General features: G+C 28.7%; 3 protein-coding genes across 4 annotated transcripts in view; 1 reads left to right on the forward strand and 2 right to left on the reverse strand.

The window, feature by feature from the left end:
- Traf4 (TNF receptor associated factor 4) overlaps positions 1-14383 on the reverse strand; it is a 33204-nt gene extending 18821 nt beyond the window's left edge. Inside the window, exons 1-2 of one of the 2 annotated variants that reach the window (XM_015318945.2) lie at positions 13848-14383; positions 13487-13619 (exon numbers count right to left, since the gene is read on the reverse strand). Coding sequence is in view for 1 of the 2 variants with exons in the window: in XM_015318944.2 (XP_015174430.1) it covers positions 592-765 (174 nt within the window). In the remaining variant the exon portion in view is untranslated. Of the gene's footprint in view, positions 1-591; positions 1326-13486; positions 13620-13847 lie in introns of those variants that run through there. The other variant, XM_015318944.2, reaches the window with a different exon arrangement.
- Positions 14384-17156: 2773 nt separating this feature from the next.
- On the forward strand, positions 17157-18740 carry LOC107065333 (arginine-hydroxylase NDUFAF5, mitochondrial). Its single transcript, XM_015318924.2, has 3 exons — positions 17157-18003; positions 18089-18273; positions 18339-18740. Exons 1-3 carry the CDS (start codon positions 17372-17374, stop codon positions 18623-18625), a joined length of 1104 nt encoding a protein of 367 aa, XP_015174410.1. The 5' UTR covers positions 17157-17371; the 3' UTR covers positions 18626-18740.
- On the reverse strand, positions 18645-19722 carry Ufc1 (Ubiquitin-fold modifier conjugating enzyme 1). The gene is made up of 4 exons (XM_015318923.2): positions 19525-19722; positions 19261-19392; positions 18974-19141; positions 18645-18884 (listed from the first exon to the last, which is right to left on the reverse strand). The coding sequence occupies exons 1-4, from the start codon at positions 19645-19647 to the stop codon at positions 18777-18779; spliced, it is 531 nt and encodes a 176-aa protein (XP_015174409.1). The 5' UTR covers positions 19648-19722; the 3' UTR covers positions 18645-18776.
- Between the last annotated feature and the right edge of the window lie 316 nt (positions 19723-20038).

A 20038-nucleotide genomic window follows, 5' to 3' on the forward strand; every position in this document is an offset into this window, starting at 1 on the left:
TATTTTTATTTTTATTTTTCTAAGTAGAATCAACGTGTTACGTTTTGATAAGAAAAAGAAAATAATCAAAGACGATCGTTTATCTGTAATCGTTTAATTCTGTGCAAATATATTAACGTATTTCTATCATAATAGAAAAATGAGATCTAATTTTAATGAGAGAGAGAGAGAGAGAGAGAGAAACATTCTTCAAGATATTTTTTACATTTAATTGATTACACAATAGTAGGAACGATTAACAACAAGTTAGTTTGCTGTCGCGGTTCAGCGACAATGAGAGCGAACATTTACGTACGTAAGTGCTACTTATCTGAACGAGATCAAGAATCGAAAGCGGGTTAATGCCAAACACATAATGCAAATATAGTTCTTGTTTTTTTTTTCTAACGTCATGATTACGATATTCTTACTTGGTGCAAAAAATATCCTTTTGCTTCAGGAAAAATAAATCAGCAAGTACAATGCGTTAAAAATAAATAATTAATTGATATTGAATTGTATCATTAATTACAAAAACGTATTCAACAAATTTTAGCAATCGAATATAGAGAACACGTGTTTAGTTTGAATGAAATAATAATTGGTGCTAACCTCGTCAGTAATAATGGGTGTCTTGTCCATGGTATCGTTGATAGGACTAGGTGGTGACGTAGGACTAGCACTAGGGCTGACTTGAAAACCTTTCGATTCCTTGGCAGGTCTCTGAGGTGACACTCTGGCTGGGAAGCTCAGGGTCTTCGTCCACTGGGACAAACCACGCACCATTTTCTCGCCTACTACTCCTTCACCACCACCACCTCCTCCCCCTCCTCCTCCTCCTCCACCACTACCACCACCTTCTTCCTCTTCTTCTTCTTCTTCACCACCGTCCCTCCAACAAAACGCTTTCACTTGTATAGCACCGATTTTTCCCGATTTTGTTTATCGAGCTGTCAAACGAGACGCTCGATCACAAAAATGACTAAATTAATTTCCCTCGAAATTCTTATTTATTGGTTTAGCACTGTGTTCTCTTTTACGAACGTTTTAATGAGAACGAGAGAGAAGCAGAAAGAGAGAGGATATAAATGAGTACACGCGTAAGTGAAAAATTACGGTTAAACACCGATTCTAATTTCGATTCTAATTCCGATGGTCCGCGCGTCACGGCTCTCTCTGACAGACTGAACGCAAGCTGCTGCGAATAGTTGGTCGTCGGGAAACAGCTGCGCCGGGCCCGCTGGACCGAGCGCCGTGATTGGTTCCCTTGAGTGAGAGCGACGAATCGAGTAGTTTATCCCCCACCCTAAACCCTATGAGAAACGAGGATAGACGATTTGGGGTCCGACGGGCAACGGCTTTGAACGAACGAGGACAGATAAAGAAAGAGAAAGAGAATTATCCGCAGAACGGTTCTCTATATCTATCTTCATCTCTCTCTCTCTCTCTCTCTCTCTCTCTTTTCTCTCACTCATTTCTTCTCGCATGCCACAAAATGCACGATACCGGTGTAATTTTCATGATATCCTCTTCTCGTACCGTCTACCAAACCCCCTCACTTCTCACTTGCTTTCTTATACTTCCCTTAGTAAGAGAGACTCTTTTTCTTCTATCTCTCTCTTTTTCTCTCTTTCCAAGTTTACCAGTCTCCGTTAATGATAGAAAGAGAAAGAATGAGAGAGTAAAAGACAAGGTGGAAGATGGTGAATGGACGACGAGAAGTACACTAGCACATACATATACATATACCTGTATAAATACATGTATGAAGAAGAAGAGAATCTTCCAATGTGGCACAAGAAGATGTAACCGTGATTTTCCTTAGCCACCTTCCACAAATTGTTCCTTTTTTGAAATCATTCGTTATTTTCTTCATTATTTCTATATCTCTTTCTCTTTCTATCTTTCGAAATAATTTATAGAAAATTGTTGTTATTTAAAACTATTTTATTATATTAATTAAAAATAAACTAGATTATTTTCGAAATCTTTTATGTAATATATTTCATTATTAAACTATGACAATTTATGTAAATTTTTCTCGATTTTAGATCGAGAAGGTTGATACTTCTAGCCTTTTACCCTTTCAAGTAGAAAAAGAATGTATTTATCTCTCTTTCTCTTTTCTTTATCGCTAGAAAGAGACACACGTTTGTACATACGTATGTATGTTGTGTTATACCCTATATGATCTCGTGTTGCCAACTGCAGATTCGAGTATAAGTGGGGAGAGAAAACGACATTGTGCAAAGTTGTGTGAGGCGACTTTGCACATTTACGAGAAGTTTAAATGTGTTGTAAGTATATACGGACAGGATCTAGCGAGTTGCGGCCTTCTTCGACCTTCCCCCCACCAATCGTGCCACAGACGGGCCCCTCTTCTCGATCCTGATGTAGCGAACAGCCCAGCATCGGCAGCAGCCGGTGGGTCCGGTATCGAACACCTTTCCTTAAGATTTCCTCCCATTCGAACTCGATATTCTTACGCTATCGATCGACGTTTGAAAGCGAAGCCGAGTATGAATATCGATTAACTCTTATAAATTGTGTTTTATTCTTTTTCTCTTTCTTTTTTTAGAAAATTCATTTTTATTATCATTTGTACGATTTTTCTTATAATTCTAATTCAAAGTATTGATCTTTCATGATAGAAAAAGAAAAATACAGAATTGTTCCTTTTTTCTTTTGGGCCCACATTGTGTACCGCACATATACCATCTGTTCCCATTATTCGATTTCGTGTCACGGACCCCGTAAGGCCCAAATTCTTTCCACGATCAATAGTGAAAGATTAAAGTTTGAACATTGTCTGTTATTATCCTGTGCTACCACGTATCATCTATTTGTAATTTATAGTCAAAAACAGATGGGATTGTGTACAACCCTTTTAAAATGATTATGTTAATTACATTAATATATACTCGAAACAACCCCTATGAAAAAGATTACGATCGGAAGCATATTGCACGAATTATTATCAAGTTCGATAAAAAATCAAAAGAAAGAAAGAAAAACAAAAAATCTTTTTTATTTGTAGAAATCAAGATTTGTTAGGGTTTCGATACAATTATATTAATTTTCAATGAAACTACCATGTTTTTTAGTGGAGAAAAGAAACCAATTCAAGATTTGAACGTATACTTTTCGAGATACCCTTTTAAAAAAAAAACCAGAAGGCGGCAGGTGTTCTCGAGCTAACCATGTGTATATATATGTTATGTACGTGTGTATAACTTCCTAATCCCCAATTTACAATCACAAATTTTATATTTCAATTCTCTTCTCTTGATAACAATCGAATCACGATGAACAACCCATTTTTTTTTACAGGTAAAAACCATGATAAATATCATCGAGACTAACACGAGGAACAAGGTAAGAATTAAAACGGAGGAATCGAATGTTATTTGATATATTATTGAACACTCGATACTTTTTATTTTTTTTTTTTTTTTACTTTTACTCGCAATTCGATCGAGGTTAATCTTACAGTAGGATGTAAAACTTTTCTATGGGCATATAATTGGTGCATGACGTTTCTTGTATATCAAGGGACTACTCGATGAAACTGTTAACAATCAGGTTATTACGGTTGTTCTGATTTTCTTCTATATATATATATATATATATATATCTTATTTGAAAAAACAATAATAAAGGTTTTCCTTAGTAGACAAATTTTTACAGTTTAATTTCTAACATATGTGTCTCTGTTATTTTATTTTGTTTTCATTTTTTATTCATTTTCTAGTAATCTTAAATCGTATCTGACAATACTTGAATGTGTTTGAAAGAATAATAGTTAAAATAAAAAAAAAAAATTCCATACATTTTTAGAAAATCTGTTAAGAAAGATGAAAGAGAAATCGAGGTTTAGAATAGGTTTAGAATAAAAATTGGTTAGGTTTTACAAACATGATGCATTATGTTATGACAGGTAGTTTATTTTTATTCATTTTTCAATAACATTAAACCGTATCTGACAATACTTGAATGTGTTTGAAAGAATAATAGTTAAAATAAAAAGAAAAAATTTGATACATTTTTAGAAAATCTATTAAGAAAAATGAAAGAAAAGGCAACCCAAGATTTAGAATAAAAATTTATTAGGTTTTACGAGTATAATGTATTATGTTATGACACGTAGTGTCCTTTAACCTAAGCTTTTCCAAATATTAAATTTTAGAAATGTTCTCTTACGTGTCAAAGCATATATTTCATTTTGAAATTTGTTAGAAAAGAAAGAAAGGAAGGAAGGAAGGGGAAAAAAACAGGAGTTTTCGCAATTAGTTCGTGATCGAAGAAACACACGTGTTCGATCCACACGTGTTCACTTCCCCCTTCTGCCACCCCCTTGTTCACCACCACCTTCGCGTTCATCTCTTCTCGTCACGTCTCAGAAAACGAGAGAAGAAGCGTTTTTCAGAAAAGACTGACAAAGAGAAAAAAGATGGAAAAAAAATACGTTCAAGGTGCCGATACGAAAAGCACCTGGACAGAAAGAAGGAGCTCGAGGGACCATTCGAGCATTCGGAGGATAGGAGGAATAATATTGGGAAGTTTGCAGCTGTCACAGCAGCTGCAGCAGCACTCTTCCCTTATTCACAATCTGACCGGCAGCTTTTCTGCATCCTCCTCCTCCTCCTCCTCCTCCTCCTCATCCTTCTCCTGTACTCTTGCTCTTAATCTTCCACCAATACCGACGTACTCTTCAGGTAAATTCGAGGTTGCCCAAAACGAAAAGTAAAAGAAAAAGAAAAAAAAAAAAACAAGGGCCCTTCTTTTCGTCTTTGCACCTTGCACCGATTTATTTCTTCATTTTATCTTTTATCTTTTATAAAAATGTAGATATGTAGATAAAATCATTATATTAGTCACTAAAATATTTTGATCATTATCTACAAATATTTTAATATAAATATTTTAATATATATATATATATATATTTTTATACATATTTTAGTATATTATATATATTTATTATATTTTTTATATATATTTTAGTATAATATTAATATATAAATTTTAATACAAAATACACGTATATCATATACATATGTAATATTTTCATTGGAAATGATATTTGCTTGAATTCAATTAAGGTATTTCAAAACACACAATTTAAAAAAGTTAGCATTTGTGTAAGTAAAAATGGAATGTTTCAGAAAAAAACTCTTGTGTCCCTTTTAGTTTGTTCTTTCTCACTCGATCATTTCCCGTGACATCAAGTAACATGTGGGTGTATCTAACTAACCTAAGTTGCGCTAGGTTCGGACATAGACATCATCATCATCATCATCATCATTATCATCATCATCCCCTTTTTCGAAAGCAACCACCGAGACCATCCTCTGAGCTGGAATGCTCGTATCGGTCAGCTGCTCCTTCTATAAAACTAAACTTCCTGTGCCACGTGCACATCTGCTCCTCTTATGCGAGTGAATTTACAACTCGTGTACACGTATGTATATATATATATATATATATGCGTGTGTATGTATGTATGTTTAGAGCAAAGCGAAGGAGGATAAAAGATAAAAAAAAAGAAAAGGAAAGAATTATACTGCGATGTATTTAAGTTTCACGCATGTCTTCTTCTTATTCTTATTCTTATTTTTATTTTTATTTTTATTTTTATTCTTCTTATTCGAGTTATGGCAAACGAAAGGATGGTTACGCAGTTGCACTTGGAAAACAATGGCAACGATAAGAAAGCTTTCAAAAGTAACTGCACCAACCGGATATTTCTTTTTATATATATATATATATACATACTTACTACCGAAATTACTTTCTTGCTAACCCAATAAATAATTAACATTAAGTAACATTGTTTATTATAAATATATATATATATATATTATAATATTATAAATTATGTATATTAAAATAATAAAAATTATTTATATATTATATTAATTATATTATTATTATTATTATTATTATTATTATTATATATAGTAAATTACTATAAAATAAATAAAATAAAATTAAAAAAATTACTATATTAAAATATAAGAATTTGAATATATAACATATATATACGTTAAATACAGTTTATTGAAGATTTCAATTAACTTCATTCGTCGTCATAGTTGAACTGACTGACAAAAGCGAAAACAAGGGGCTAATTGCATACGATGGTGGAGACCGGAAACTGAAACTATTACGACGACCGGTTTTAGAACCAGTCGATTATTTCGTATGCTTATGTTAGTTATCCCATAGATAATAACGAAAGCAGAACAAAACATCTGCAGCTATAAACATGCGTTTAATATTATACTTTTCCTTCAAATTCTATAAATAATATTTTTAAATAAATATTAATGATAAAAATGTAATTTGTTACGAGTAATTTCATTAAAAAAAAATTGAAATGTTTTCAATGAATGAATTTAAAATTGAAAATAATCTCAATAATTTGTACATTTTATACTTGATGATCTAATATTATTATAAATGTATATACAGTGTCATTTAAAAATCATTTAATTACAATGTTTCATTGCAATAAAATAATTATATTTAATTAATGTATGTATTTTGTTAATTAATTTATATATTTAAAATAAAATAAATATACTATATATTAATATAGTATAATAGAGTAATATAATAAATATACTGTATATATAATAATATATTTACTTTATATTTATTTTATATATATATATATATATATGTATATAATATAAAAATAAATTAATTAATATAAAATAAATATAAAATAGAATAACAATATTTATTTAATTTAAAAATATGTTTCGATGAGTATACAAATATATATATATTGTAATATTATATTACAAAACGTATTTTGTTAACTAATGTATATATTTAAAACAAAATAAAATCAAAATATGTATTCAATTTCAAACTATATTTCTATACATATACAAATATTCTAAATTATTGTATATTACAAAAAAAAAAATAATTGTGTCAAATAGATAACAGGTGAGGTGTGGGGGGTGTACTCATGCGATTCACTATATATGCAGACATTATATATACAGTATATATTAGAGATTATATAAAGGTAGTTTTAGGTTTATTCCATATACAAAAAGAACACCTTGTATACTTGCTTACGTACGGTTGAGTAACCGCACATATACATAGACATATATTTACATAGTTATGTCTCGGCTGGCACTGAGGGAGACTCCTATCACAAAACGGCCGAGTGAAAGGATAAGCCGCTGAGTTCATCTCGAGAGTACCGAACGAACCAATCTTCTCGAGCATTCATACGTGCCATCGACGAGTCATTTAACCGATTGGAATGCGTGCCAATGAAATTGATTTCTTATATTTTTTTTTTAGATACAAGTAACCCTCCTACAACATAGAATCCAATAACACGATTCATAAAATTGCATGAAACCCTTCTACAACAAGGCACCCAATAACACGATTGACAAAAATTGAGAAAATTTTTATACAACACTGTATCTTGTATACAGCACTGAATAACGGAATGATTGTATAATATATTTAAAAAAAACTAAATTATATGTATATACTGAAATAATGATGTTTATAACACGATTCGTAAAATTGCATGAACTCATCCTACAACAAGGCACCACCCAATAACATGGTTGAAAAAAATTGAGAAAATTTTTATACAACACTGTATTTTGTATACAGCACTAGATAATAGAATTATAGTTTAACATATTTAAAAAAATAAATTACATATTGAAATAATAACGTTAACTATAACGCGATTCATAAAATTGCAGGAATCCTCCTACAACAGGGCTTCCTAAAACACGATTGAAAAAAATTGAGAGAATTTTGATACAAAACACTTTGATACTAGTATTTTTTATACAGTATTAGATAATCAAATGATTGTATAACATATTTAAAAACAAAATTATATATTCAAATAATGATTCTAGGTAATATATTGAACTTTGGGTCTCACATAAAAAAAAAATCTTCACTCAACACGTAATATTTTGTAGAAATCTATCCATCGTTTTATTGAAGAGTTACCTGTGTGCACGAATAATAGCATTATCGATTAAATCATGTTACTGTAAGGTTTCAAGAGAGAGAGAGAACATAGGATATAGATAAAAAAAAAAAAAAAAAAAAAAAATAAAGAAAAAAAAATTGAGAAGAGACAGCAGCAACAGCAACAGCAGCTTTCGACGAAAACTTTGGTAGGAAAAAGAAACAACGACGACGATGATGATGATGGAAAAGAAAGAAGAGTAGGTCGTAAAACATCTGTCTTTTTACGTTGGTATGTGTTAATACGTATGTGTATGTGTATTCACATTGCTAAGAGAGTCGGTGCTGCTGCTGTTGCTGTTGCTTGTTGCTCGATATGCTTTAGCAAGTTGAACGAGCAAGAAAGCAAGCAAAATCAAACATAAGGTGAAGCTGTAACCAAGCGTTGGCTACGTTTTTAAATAGCTTCTTGCTTGAGAAAAAAACTCGTGTGCTTTGTAAAAAAGTCACGAGAGTCTCGAGTCGAATTTAATTTTTATACTTTTTCTTTTACTTCGCTTATTCTTACACATGGGAAACCAAAAAATATATTCAAATATATATGGGTTTGCAACTAAAAAAAAATAAAAAAAAAATAAAATCAAATAAAAAGATTAAACTTATCATCAAATATCGAAAAATTGAATATTATATTTGTTTAATTTTTTTTTTTTTTAGTTTTATAATTTAATAATTGATTGATAATGAATTAGATAATATATATGCACAAGTTTGGATAGTAATATAGAAAGTTGAAGTAAAACTAAATTTTATTTAAAAATAAATTAGATAATAATTATTTTATTATCTATAAGGTTAATTAAATATAAATAATTAATTGAGAAAATATTTAAAATAAAGATTAAAACGATAAAGTAAAATTAAATTTTATTTGAAAATAAAATTTATATATTTTTTTATTTTATATATTATATATATATATTTTGAGCTTCAAATTTCTCTTACAAATTAAATCTCAAAAACTTTCTTTGTGAATTCAACCCACATATATATATAAACAATAACGAGATAGGAAATAAAAAAAATATTTAAAAAAAATACATAATATCATACTGTGTCACGTGATCTTCTTATTTATTTCTATTATAATAATAAAAAAAAATATTAAAAATAAACTTATTATATTTTCATTGGAGGAGTGTATTGGATCTAATTTTTTGTTTTTGTTTATTAAAGTATGTAGATACATCTCCATATATGAATATATCGAATGGTATTGGGCCCCGCAAGCGAAGGAGTTATTGCATTAAAACCAGAGTAACCAGTGTAGATGGAAAAAGCTGCAGCTGTCAAGAGGCTTGCCCCAGCTTGCTATGAGGTTTGCTATGAGATGCTTGCAGGCAGCTGCAAGGATAACTGCAACCAATATTATGCCCTTAACAAGCTCGATCTACAATAACATATCGGATCCTTTAAATTCGATCTTTTATTTTCTGTTTTATTTTTTTTTTTTATTTTTTTTTGAAACTCAATTCATAGGATTTAAGAAAAGAAAAATTGTCAATTTGTTTCATCGTCAGTTTTCTATATAAATTCGTAATAATTAATTGCATTGTAAGATTTGACGTATTTCTAACGAATCTCATAAATAAATTGAAAAAATATTTGACTGTAAAAAAATACAAAAAAAAAAATATATATATATCCGAGTATTTATATAAGAAAATGTCTCGTCAGAGAATTGACAATAATTTGCAAACTTTTTCTTCTTCATATCAAAAAGTTATACTTGTTATATCTATGATGGGAGATGAGAGAAAGTTTGCTGGAAGTCGAGTTCGAAGAAAGATTATTGGCTCACTAGTTGATACTGTGTGACTCGAACGAATAACGAATACATCTATTTGAAATTTTAATTATTTTTCTTTTATATAATCAAGTTTTTATTTATCCGATATATACAATAAATGTTATTTGAGATATTCGATTATTTCTAATGATAAATTATTAATCATTTGATTTTTAGTATTAGCAGTATCATTATGTTTGTTATATATTTGATAATATTATTAATATTAATTTTATTTAATATCTCATATATATATATGTTATATATTTCATTCTATTATTTTATTATATATTTTATTAAATATTTTATTATATATTTTATTATATACAAATTTTCTTTTTCAAACCCAATTAATATTAGAAATAATTATTTTAATATTATCTCAAAACAAAAAAATTAATAATATTAAACATTCATCTCTTATTTGTAATTATTGATCGAATAAATTTCTTTCATTTTATTACTAATTGTGAAAAAAAATAAAAAAAAGAAATAATTGTCAAAGAATCATAAAGCTAATATTTTAGCAAAACAAAAAAAAAAAGTAATAAACGTGATATATAATTTGAAAATTACATGAGTATGAATCAATTACAATTTAGACACAGGGTAGATGAAAACTACGAGAGTTTAACGCGAGACACGTGTGAATGGTCGTGGAGGCGAGCCAGAACACGGGAAAATGTCAATCCAGGAAGATAACTTTTCTCTACATTCCTATCGTTAGTTAGTTTTATTTCGATTTCTATATAACTATATAAGAAAAGCGACGATTAAACTTTTCAAAAAAAAAATCTTCTTAGAGACATGACAGTTCAACTTTGTTTCATGATTCCCTTGGAGAATTCCGGTTTTTTCTTTTTTTTTTGGTTCACTGTGATATCACTTTTTCTAATTCCAAACCAACGACATTTTTCTTGACAAAATCGTTCATTATAAATTATCCAAACGTTCTTTAGAAATTGGATCAAGTTATACAGTAAATTGGTAATCATTAAAATGACAAATAGTTAAATATATAGGAGTGCACATAATTTCCGTACTTTGCTAAGCCAATTATCAACTCATATAACACAACATTGTTTTATTATTTCAAACTACTTATTACATAATTTGTTTATTTTTTTTTTCTAAGTTTGAAATAGAGACATCTGTATCTGACAAATGTTTCTTTTTCTTTTTTTTTTATTAGAATATATTATTGTTATAAATAATGTTGAGTTCACATAAAACATTTGTAACATTATCAACTACACTTGTGTGATTCAATTGAAATTTGACATTTAATATTTCAAATATATTTACCATTTTTTTTTCTTTCTATCTGTCAAAAATTATCAATTTGAATATATCCAATTTCTAAATTATATATATATATATATATATATATATTCTTCTTTCGCAATAATTCTTTTATAATTCGTATGCGAAGTATAAACGTCCGAGCGTGCAGGAAACAAATGGCAAACAAATGTCAGACGCAAAAAGGAAGTCTTCTTCTTTTTCTTCTTCTTCTTCTTCTTCTTCTTCATTTTCTTTACCTTCTTTACCTTTTTATTGTTTCTCGATATTTCTCATGAATTTTTTATGTTTATAGTTGTTTCATTTTTATTTAAATTCCTCTCGAATTAGAAATTATTAAATAAAATAATTATTTTCGAATAGATTTTATCTTATGCAAGATTAATAATTAATAAAAAAAAAAAAAAGGAAAAAAACAAAGAACTTCGTTTCACTTTTCTATTAAAATACTATATATATAACCTAACTTTTTATTACAATACCAATATACAGCTATGATTGAAAAAAATATTGAAATAATAATTAATTTTACTTCAAGTTATTCAACAAATCGAAATAATTGTCTTTTAGTTTCTTAATCTAAAACATTTTTCATTTCTATTACTTCCTTAAATAAACCTTTTTAATATAACCTATTATTTATTTTATTATTAATTATATAATATATTATTAATATATAATTATATAAAATAATTAAGTAATAATATATTATTATATAATATTATATTATATTATTATTTATATATTAGTAATAATTAATTAATTAATTAAAGTAATTTATTTAAAAAATAATTAATATTATTAATATATTATAATATAATATATTATAATATTTTGATACCAAATATTCTTCATTATTGTACTTATTATTATTATATAGTTTTTAAGATCTCAGAACATGGAGTTCATTTTATAAAATAATAATAATAAGTCAATAAATATAAAAATATTTTACTTTTACATCTTTTTTAAAGACCAGTCATTTTGACTAGTTATAGTAAAGATACCTACGTCGTCAATTGTCGGTACTTCTAATATTAATTAACAACCCATTTATTATCAAATAAAATATCAAATTATATTTAAAAAATTTTTTTAAGTATAACTTTAATGATAAAGTTTTAAAAAAAAGTGTCTTTGTTTTGTCGAAGAAAAAAAAGAAATTCTTTTGTTTCTCAAGAGACAGATTTAGCAGAAAATTCCAAAGGTACGTAAGCAACGCATTAAGAAACAGAAATAGATAAACGGCAATAACGTGCTGGGTCGCGTTTATGGTAGCCGCCGTTGCCACAAGGCAGCTACGTTTGATAGGTAAACAGTTTCGTGGGCGTGTGTAAATACGTGTGACCTCCTTAAGCTTGCCTTTTATAGAAAACTTTCCTAGTCTCTTCAATTAATAATAATAATAATAATAATAATAACAATAGTAATAAAAATAATAATGATAATAGTAATCATTAACAGCATCATCATCATCATCATCATCATCATCATAAAGAACGAAGTTCACCAACTCGTATAATATATGATTTTCAATACTTACATACATTATATGTACAATACAACAAACTCGAGATACTAATGTAACCAACCAATCGTTAATTGCATACTTATGTTTACCCGATCTTCCCGTTATATATATATATATATATATATATATATTTTTTTTCATTATGCTTGCTATACTTGCAATGAAACGAAAGACATTGTGTACAATATTATCAAAGAATTATTTCACAATGATCTTTAAGGTTATCATATAGAAATGTTAAAGTCACAAGTGCAAGTTATTTTAGTGTTATTTATAAACTTATACAGATGTTTCAAATAATATCAGAAATATGAGTACAAAGAACTTATTTATAACAGTTTATTTTATGTTAGAATTGAACTTCTTTCTCTATCTCTCTCTCTCTCTCTCTCTCTCTCTCTCTCTCTCTCTCTTCTTTTTAGTTTACTTGAGAATTTATTTCATAAATTTTCTTTTATTTCATTTTATACATACTAACGAAATACATTCGTATTGATTAGTATCCAATATCAGTATCCCAAATCCAAAGGAAGGAAACTTGAAGACACGTGCACGTGAAGACTGATCCGTTCTTACACGTACACACTTACAACCTGTCCATTGATACGCTATAGCTTTTTCTACCTGACACGAATATACAATGCACACGAATTTGTATTTCAAATCAAAATTGTCTGACTCTACTCAAAGATGTTTCTAAGATCAATTTTATCTCTTTTGATCCTTGAAATAATATTTATAATAATTTTTATAATAATATTTATAAATAGATAAATCAATTCGTTTACGACAATGATCAGATTAATCGTCAAAGGATATAAATAAAATGAATATACATAAAATTATTGACTTACCGAACAAGGTAATCGAATGTCATCCTAATGCGACTGCGATGATGTTCGTTGAGAGAAAATATTTTTGAAAAAAGAAAGTTGTATGAGATAAATATCTCATACGATAATTAAATCCAACGTTTTTCCCAAATTCCTATAAAAACAATGATATAATAGTAATAATAAAATATAGCAATAATAATTATATATAATATAATTATATTTATATATAAAATAATGTAATTAATTATTATTAAATTATATATACATTTATTATTACTAAAATATAGTAATAATAATAATAATCCATTAAATGGAATATTTCTTAACAACGTAGCATGATTTGTTAGAATATATACGCTACGATTACAAATAAACTTACCACGCGTCGAGTGGTAATCGTTGAAAATCCACACACTCTTATTATTATCGTACGTCAGGGAAGTAACACAAAGTACATAGGGTAATAAAAGTTTTCGTAACGGGTTGTTGAGAGATGCAACAAGTGGATTTGATCAATAATAAAAGCCCGCTCGACGAGAGTCCAACGATTGCACGTGTCCACGAGGTATATATTTAGTAAAATTATAGATAAGATATATATAACTAAAAGAATGATTGTTTTGAGAAGTATAAAACGAATTATAAAAGGGAACAAAACTCAGGATGAAGTACGAAGTCAACGGTAGCTTAACATTGACTGCGTTAAAGTTTCCAGAGAAGAGAGAGGTAAAGGAACTTATGGCTTTGGCACAAGGGACACATTCACATACACACGCACGCTCGTTAGTAGGCGATACGAGAACTGATATACCAAGTCTGAAACTAAAGTCCTCTACTCTCCCTAGGACATGGCATAGCCAGCCAGGTTCCCCTGGTGTCTCGCGCCTAGGTGGTTTTACGAAGGCAGGTGGTGGTAAGGTGGTGTGATGGTAGCGGTGTGCTGCTGGCGGGCACAGGTGAACGTGGCGGAACACAGGAAGTGCCAGGGACAGAGAGGGATCCGTGGGATACATTGGGGTGGGGGGTTTACTACTACGTAGGAAGAAAACCGACAAGGAGACAAAAGGTAATGAGAGAGGAAAGAGGGAAACAGGATGACGAGAGAAAAGTATGTATATATGTATATGGATGTATGTATATATGTAAGTCGAAGGTAAAAAGGAGATTGAAATTCGTTTCTATAATCACTCCTTTATATTATTATTATTTTTCTTTTTTTTTTTTTTATTTTCTTTTTCTCTTTCTTCTTCAAAGAGTACCACCATTTCTCTCTCATACCTTTCAAGAAAGGTGGTAAGTAAGTTGGGTACTTGTAAGGCTTCTTCTTCTTCCTGAAATGGAGATCAACCGGATGAAGGAGGGCAGGATATAAAAGAATCTAGACGAGTGTTGAAAGAAAACGATCTTGCTAAGTATACGATAGATAGTTGGGTCTTTAGTGGGCCCTAGCCAGTCTTATTATTTATTTTTTCTTCTTCTTCTTCTTCCTATTATTATTATTATTAGACTTGCGATTCTCGTAGCAAGTTATATGATCTTGTTAAATTACCAATAACTCGTAAGTATCCACAAGAGTATCGAGGGATCTGTAATGAAAATAAATCGTGTAAGTTAATTCTACGATACGTGGAAACATTCGTGGAATCCTAAATTTGGAAGCCATCCAGATAATACACGCAAACGGCATGCTAATTACAGAATAACGATTTACGACTTAGTTCATTATAATCAAAGAGAATGTAAATCGTTTTACGTGGAATGTTCTTCAAATAAAATGTGTATTCGAAGTTAAAACACCAAGTGGTAGAACGTTCTGTAAATTCTCGAACGTTTCTTACATAATATCACTTCTAAATTCGACTTATCGATAGATCGTCGACAACAACAACTGGCCCCCTCTCAACCTCAGTCTCTACGGACTCTGAGAAATAGCTTGCACCTTTCTATTGCGTCTGTTGTGTATGCACAACCACCGTAGTACGTAGTCCTCGATGCACGAGAGTGCACGCAAGTGCAGCACCATCCGTGGAGTCGTTGACTGCAAAACGAGAGGGTCGGAATAAACGGTGGGGATAACGACGCTGGATTCGAACCTCTAACTTATCCTCTCGATCGTTTATTCGCGCTATTCCAGTGTGCTCAACTATAGCTTTTTATTTTCAATTCCTCTATCAAATTCCAACCTAATTTCAACCAACGAAAAAACAAATTCAAATTAAATTATAATCAAGTCACTTAGTTCATATCATTTATATCCATCTCTTTATTATACATGTTTTCGTTGTAGTTATTTTATTTATTAAAGACCCTACGGACTTATCGGAAAGACCCTACGGACTTATCGGAAAGTTTTTCTTCTACTAGACCTCACTACTTTTCGGAAAAAACCTCATTACTTTTCGGAAAAAACCTTGTTATAGAGGTGTTTACTACTCTAACAGAGGTGTTTAGTTACCATGCATTTTTTAGTTACCAGAAGCAACTCGTCTCATTTCTTTGAATTGAGAACTTGCTTGCTGTGTATTATTTTATCTATTTATATATGTTTTCAATAAAACGTATAATAATTTTTGAATTTATAACAATAATATAATAATAATATTATAACATATAAACCCAACAATTATCCTACTCCTGATATTCTGCAGTCGTCTCTTTCTCTCGAAACTTAGTTTTTCGAAGGTTTCACTTCTAACACGTGTGATCTGCCCACATGATATTTTTTTTTTTAATTTTATTCTATATAATAATTGTTTTATTATTTCTTTTATCAAATATTTTTAAAATAACGAGATTATTTTATACAGGGTGATCTGTAAGTGGTGGTACAAGCGAAAAGGGGGTGATTCTATATAAAAAAATAAATCGAAAAGTTCGTAGGTTTTTTCCGAAATGTCCTGAGGTTATTTCTGAAATTCTCGTAAGTATTTTTAATTATATTTTATTTTTTATTTAATTTTTTTTTTTGCTTGTCATTTATTTGTTTTGTAATTGAAGATGATGGACCATTCCATCTTCTTTGGACACCAAATTTGTGTCTAATATCGTCAATAAAGATGCATATGTGTTTAATTAGTTCGAATCAACAAATTTAAATTCCCTTATTATTTTATTTGGAAGCCCAATTGTCTTTTTTTGAATATTTAAATAATCTCTCTTTTTTTTTATCTTTAAAAATTTTCACTGTTATCGTATTTTATTAAATTTGCACTTTTTCTTTTATATATAAGTTTCTTTTTAAAAGTATTCTATAATAATTAATAGATATTATTTTTTATGCTAATTTAATATTAGTACTTTTACTTTATTTTTTTTTTAATTTTTTTTTTTTAATTTAAAATCACCTGTTTAAATTTAATTTTATTGCAACGATAAATAGAGATTTGATAAAAATAAATAGAGAATTCAATTTAAAAAGTGCATCTGCGGATTGGACAATTCATATATCAGACTATTTTATCTCACTTACACAGTTTACACATTACACATGTTTATACATTAAAAATGAAATATAATTATTTAAATTTCTATTATAAAATATAACTGTACTATATATATTATTATATACTATCAAAGAGAATACTATATTGTTTGATAGTATTGTATTGTAATTTCGTTAAGTACCTACAATCGCCCACTGGTAGTCACGGTAGTAACTAAAATATATCTTGATAGGAAAAAAGTGGACTTGTGAGCCTTTATGTACTTCTGAATTTGTTGATTTAAGAACTGTTTAATGTGTACCGATAGAAATCTTTTCATATTTATAATAAATTAGTTTACATTATTATTTTAGATTATAGTATATTATATTAAACTTCTAACAAGTAATAATTATAATTTTTTAAAAACAAATTTGTTTTATGTTAACATTCTTCATCGTATTAATTACGTATTAAAACAATGATCTCAACAGTGTTATTTAAAAAACAAAAACATTTAGTGCAAATGACACTTGGCTGTTGTGATCTATGTGTTAAATTACAATATAACCATTTAAATAATTACAATAGTACATGTAATATAACTACTTTTACTCCAACATTTGCATTACCACCAGGTAGTACCATGGACATTTTTGATAGAAATGCTAAATTGTTACAAAGAGAACGCGCTGCCAATTCTCCTGATGCTAATGTATATGATTACCTTAAAGATGAAGTAGGATACAGATTAGCAGACAGAATATTTGATATAAAAAGAACTTTTAAGAAAGCCTTAGATTTTGGTTGTGGACGTGGTCATGTATCTAAAAATATTTTTAAAGAATCCGTAGAAGAATTAATTCTAACTGACATGTGTCAAACTGCATTGCACCAAGCTAAAACTAATGAAGGAATTAAAGTTGAAAGAAAAATCATTGATGAAGAAGAATTAATATATGAACCGGACAGTTTAGACATGGTTATAAGTTGTCTTAGTCTTCATTGGGTAAATGACTTGCCTGGATGCTTTAAAAGTATTAATAATTGTTTAAAACAGGACGGAGTGTTCATGGCTGCAATATTTGGTGGAGAAACATTATATGAATTAAGGTTAATCGATTGATCTATTTGTACAATAAAATATATATTTTGCTCGTTTTTTCTTTTTTCTCAAATTCTGATATTGCATTGCTAGAGGTTCTTTACAATTGGCAGAATTAGAAAGAGAAGGAGGAATTTCTCCACATGTATCTCCTTTCACAGAGATCAGAGATATCGGATCTTTATTAATGAGAGCTAATTTTACTATGCTGACTATTGACACTGATGAAATAGTAATAGGATATCCTTCCATGTTTGAACTAATGTGGGATTTAAAAGGTTCATTCATTAAACAAATTAATATTTCAAAATTAGTACTTTTGTTATTGGTTATATTGATGCAGGTATGGCGGAAAACAATGCTTCAAAAAATCGCAAACTTCATTTAAATCGTGACACTTTAATGGCAGCTGCTGCAATATACAATGAGTTATATGGAAAAATAAGAGACGATGGAACTCCTTATATACCTAGTACATTTCAAATTATTTATTTATTAGGGTGGAAACCACATCCATCACAACCTAAACCTCTTGAACGAGGTACCGGTCAGGTATCTCTTAAAGATCTACACAAACTTGATGAAATAATTAGGAATAATACAAAGATAAAAGTAGATGAAGATAAATAAATTTGTATAAATAAAAATGTATATTAAAATATATATGATAGTATTTATTTAAACTGATAATGTATACAAAACTGTTTAAATATTGAAAAATATATGTAATAGTTTAATCAGAAAATCATTTAAAATATATTACAAGAATTTATTTTATCTTTCAATCTTCTGGTGTTTTAAGTGTTATTAACGGTCTCTCTGGTTTTATATAATGTACTAGTTTTCTTCTAATAAGTTCAGGAATTTCTATAGCGAGCCATGGTGCCAGCTATAAAAATTTAAAAGTAAAAATAACTTATAGAATAAGTGTAAAATATTGTAATATAAAAACTATAAATTAATATTTGATATACGTACACCAAGAGCCATAGCATGAGCAATACCGAATTTTGGTACATTACGTGCCCATAATGGTTTAAAATGATCTGTCAAACAAATTTTTCCACCTCTGTACATCTTCGCTGTCTTACCATCCAACTCAGGCAATGTAATTTCAGGTGCCGTTAAAGGGTATGTTACAGGTATCTAATAATATAATGAAATATTTTCTATTAATTAAACGCTATTATTATGCTTCCATTTTTTAACCTCAAATATAAGAAAAAAATAATTAAATATATATACATAAAAAATAAAATACTAACATCAAATTCCACTTCAAATTCATACTTTAAATAATCTTGTATGAACCAACATTTTCCAAACCATCTCGTACCTTCTTTATTTGATTCTAAACGAAACCAATCATTGTTTGATTCCTTGTTATTTTTGACATACTGTAAAGAAAGAAAAAAATAGATTATTTTAATAACATATTAAATTGTAACTTAAAAATCATTAAAAAATATTATTAAATATTACTCAACATATGGAAACAATGATTTTTTCCAAGTAAAATATGACGTTACCGTAATTAGCACTTGATATTCTTCTTTTAATCTTTGTACCCATAAATCTTTGTCTCTAGGACCAGCTTTAGTTTTTAACAAAGGAATACCACTTATTGCTTTATTTTTTTGATCATCCTCCATTGTAATTAATAATAAAATAAATCAGTACTCCTCTACTCAAATCGTTGTTAACATCACACAACATCAATTGTCTTGAACGCCATCTGTTAAAAACTCGAACTATTTTTTTCGTACACGAAAGCGAATGTTTACATTCTACCAAGTATGGTGTTAAGAACATATGTTTTTCTTAGAAATTATGTAGGTTAAATAGGACTATAATAATCCTCGAAATTTATATAGGTCAATAATATCCGAGAAAATATAAACTAGTATATCTTTTCTCATTGTATACTTCCGAATGATAATGTATATAATTTAAATATTATTCAAACAATATTAAATAATTTGAAATACTCATTATTTCCCGCTACATATATGTACAATAGGTATTCTACGTTTCACTAAGCGA

Source organism: Polistes dominula, unplaced genomic scaffold (genome assembly GCF_049000335.1).
Source record: "Polistes dominula isolate Pdom_NZ unplaced genomic scaffold, Pdom_raw_medaka contig_23, whole genome shotgun sequence".
Taxonomy (NCBI): domain Eukaryota; kingdom Metazoa; phylum Arthropoda; class Insecta; order Hymenoptera; family Vespidae; genus Polistes; species Polistes dominula.